Genomic DNA, 2,681 nt, shown 5'->3' with positions numbered 1-2,681 from the left:
ATTTTTAGGCCTAAACCCTTCATATTGCTGTGGCCTCCAGGCCTCTCTCAACTTCCTGCCCAGGCTAACAGGATATTTATCCTTCCTTCTAAGTTTCAAAATGTATTTTTCTTTTGGACCCCCTCAAAGACTTGTTTTTTTACTTAAAAAATAGTCATTTTTAAGTTATTTTTTAAAAAAGTCATACAAATTTTTAAGTCTTTACTTAAATTCCAAATAGTTAACATACAGTATTATATTACTTTCAGGTGTATGCTACAGTGTTTCAACAATTCCATATATCACCCAGTGTTCATCACAAGTATATTCCTTAATCTCCATCACCTATTTAATCCAGCACTTGACAATTTTTAAACCCTCCTAGTGTACCCCTCAGTACTGACTGCCTCTGTCACCAGAATATAAAATACAGGCTCATCTAAAAGGGCCAAATGAACAAAAATACTCTTTAAACTTCCAAAGAAAAACAACAGCAAATAATCCAGTAAGAAAGAGATAAACATTATGCCCCAAAGTGAAATCCCCTTGAGGCTGGAGGAATTTATTGCTGTTGGGTGCAGTCAAGGATGTTGTACCTCTAATCCAATTATTTCCTGAATAAAAATATCTATGGAGTAGGGAGCTGAAGTCAGACCATGTCCATATCTATGGAGTAGGGGGCTTGGTTTTTCTAGGACCTCCACACAATCCGCTAAACATAGCTATTCCTTCTAAACTCTGAGGAAAGGTAGGGTCAGTTAATTGTGCTTGTTGAAGCTAAATAATGTGTAGAGACTGAAAACAGAGACTCTACAGTCAGACTCTTGTCACAGTCCTGGTCTCACCACTTACTGATTATCAAATTTTAATTAAACTCTTCAGTCCCTCTTTTCCTGTACACTTTCATTATCTGTGAAATTAAGATAACTATTAATTATTCATAAAGGGTTTTTTTTAAAGGATGAAATAAGGTAATAATTATAAAGCATTCAACTTAGAACTGGCGCATAGTAAGTGTTTGGTTAAATATCAGCAATGATTGATGATGATGATGATGACGACGATGGCAATAATAATGATGATTTGAAAATTTCATTAAACAGGTTTAGTGCCCCCAATGGAAACCCGAGTTTTGCTATATCTAGAACACATAGTCTTTTAAAATATATTTTGTCCTATATTTTTAGAAACTCTGTATTTCCAGTGTGATCAGGATACTTTACATGGCTTCACCCAGCAACTACTCCACTGCTCCAGTCTCCGAATTCCTCCTCATCTGCTTCCCTAACTACCAGAGTTGGCAGCATTGGCTGTCCCTGCCTCTCAGCCTCCTCTTCCTCCTGGCCATGGGGGCCAACGCCACCCTCTTGATCACTATCCGGCTGGAGGCCTCTCTGCACGAGCCCATGTACTACCTACTCAGCCTCCTCTCCCTGCTGGACATTGTGCTCTGCCTCACTGTCATCCCCAAGGTCCTGGCCATCTTCTGGTTTGATCTCAGGTCCATCAGCTTCTCAGCCTGCTTCCTCCAGATGTTCATCATGAACAGTTTTTTGACCATGGAGTCCTGCACATTCATGGTCATGGCCTATGACCGCTATGTGGCCATCTGCCACCCACTGAGGTACCCATCCATCATCACTGACCAATTTGTGGTTAGAGCTGCCATATTTATTGTGGCCAGGAATAGTATCTTTTCTCTTCCTGTTCCTGTTCTTTCTTCCAGGCTTAGATACTGTGCAGAAAACATTATCAAGAACTGCATCTGCACTAACCTGTCTGTGTCCAAACTCTCCTGTGATGACATTACCTTCAATCGGCTCTACCAGTTTGTGGCAGGCTGGACCCTACTGGGCTCTGACCTCATCCTTATTGTTTTGTCCTACTCCTTCATCCTGAAAGCTGTGCTAAGGATCAAGGCTGAGGGTGCTACAGCCAAGGCCCTAAGCACATGTGGTTCCCACTTCATCCTCATCCTCTTCTTCAGCACAGTCCTGTTGGTTCTGGTCATCACTAACCTGGCCAGGAAGAGAATTCCCCCAGATGTCCCCATTCTACTCAACATCCTGCACCACCTCATCCCCCCAGCTCTGAACCCCATTGTTTATGGTGTGAGAACTAAGGAGATCAACCAAGGAATCCAGAAGCTGCTGAGAAGGTTGTAAGAGGTAAAAGGATCATATCCACCTTTGGAATTATTTTTTTATTATTATTTTTTAAATTTTTATTTATTTATGATAGTCACAGAGAGAGAGACAGAGAGAGAGAAGCAGAGACACAGGCAGAGGAAGAAGCAGGCTCCATGCACCAGGAGCCCGACGTGGGATTCGATCCCCGGTCTCCAGGATTGCGCCCTGGGTCAAAGGCAGGCGCCAAACCGCTGCACCACCCAGGGATCCCCACCTTTGGAATTATTAATAAAAGTCAGGAATTAATTTTATATTGGAAAGTAAATTTTACTTTTTAATCCCAGAATGAGTTCTGAGTCTTTTATCTCAGACAACAATGAAAACATTCTGGGATTCCTTGTTTCCTATTGCTTCAAAGGAAATCTTCCTTTCCTGGATTTTGTGGTCACTTGGGAATTTGCCTTGACTGATTCCTTATCTGAGAGTCCTGCCAAACCTTAGCCAGATGGAGCTCAATTGGAGTGGGAGTATTTGGCCACTAAAGAAGTAAACTTTATACTTAAAGAGATGTCT

The 2,681-nt window shown here is 41.6% G+C and overlaps 1 protein-coding gene across 1 annotated transcript; it reads left to right on the top strand.

Annotated features, from left to right (window-relative positions):
* The first annotated feature begins 1,202 nt into the window (after positions 1–1,202).
* Positions 1,203–2,144, top strand: LOC121476574 (olfactory receptor 56A4). Its single transcript, XM_041730666.1, has one exon. The coding sequence runs from the start codon at positions 1,203–1,205 to the stop codon at positions 2,142–2,144; it is 942 nt and encodes a 313-aa protein (XP_041586600.1).
* Positions 2,145–2,681: the final 537 nt, after the last annotated feature.

This window comes from Vulpes lagopus, chromosome 15 (genome assembly GCF_018345385.1).
Source record: "Vulpes lagopus strain Blue_001 chromosome 15, ASM1834538v1, whole genome shotgun sequence".
Taxonomy (NCBI): Eukaryota; Metazoa; Chordata; class Mammalia; order Carnivora; family Canidae; genus Vulpes; species Vulpes lagopus.
Note: the sequence above shows the minus strand (reverse complement) of the source record. Positions and strands in the feature narration are given on the sequence as shown.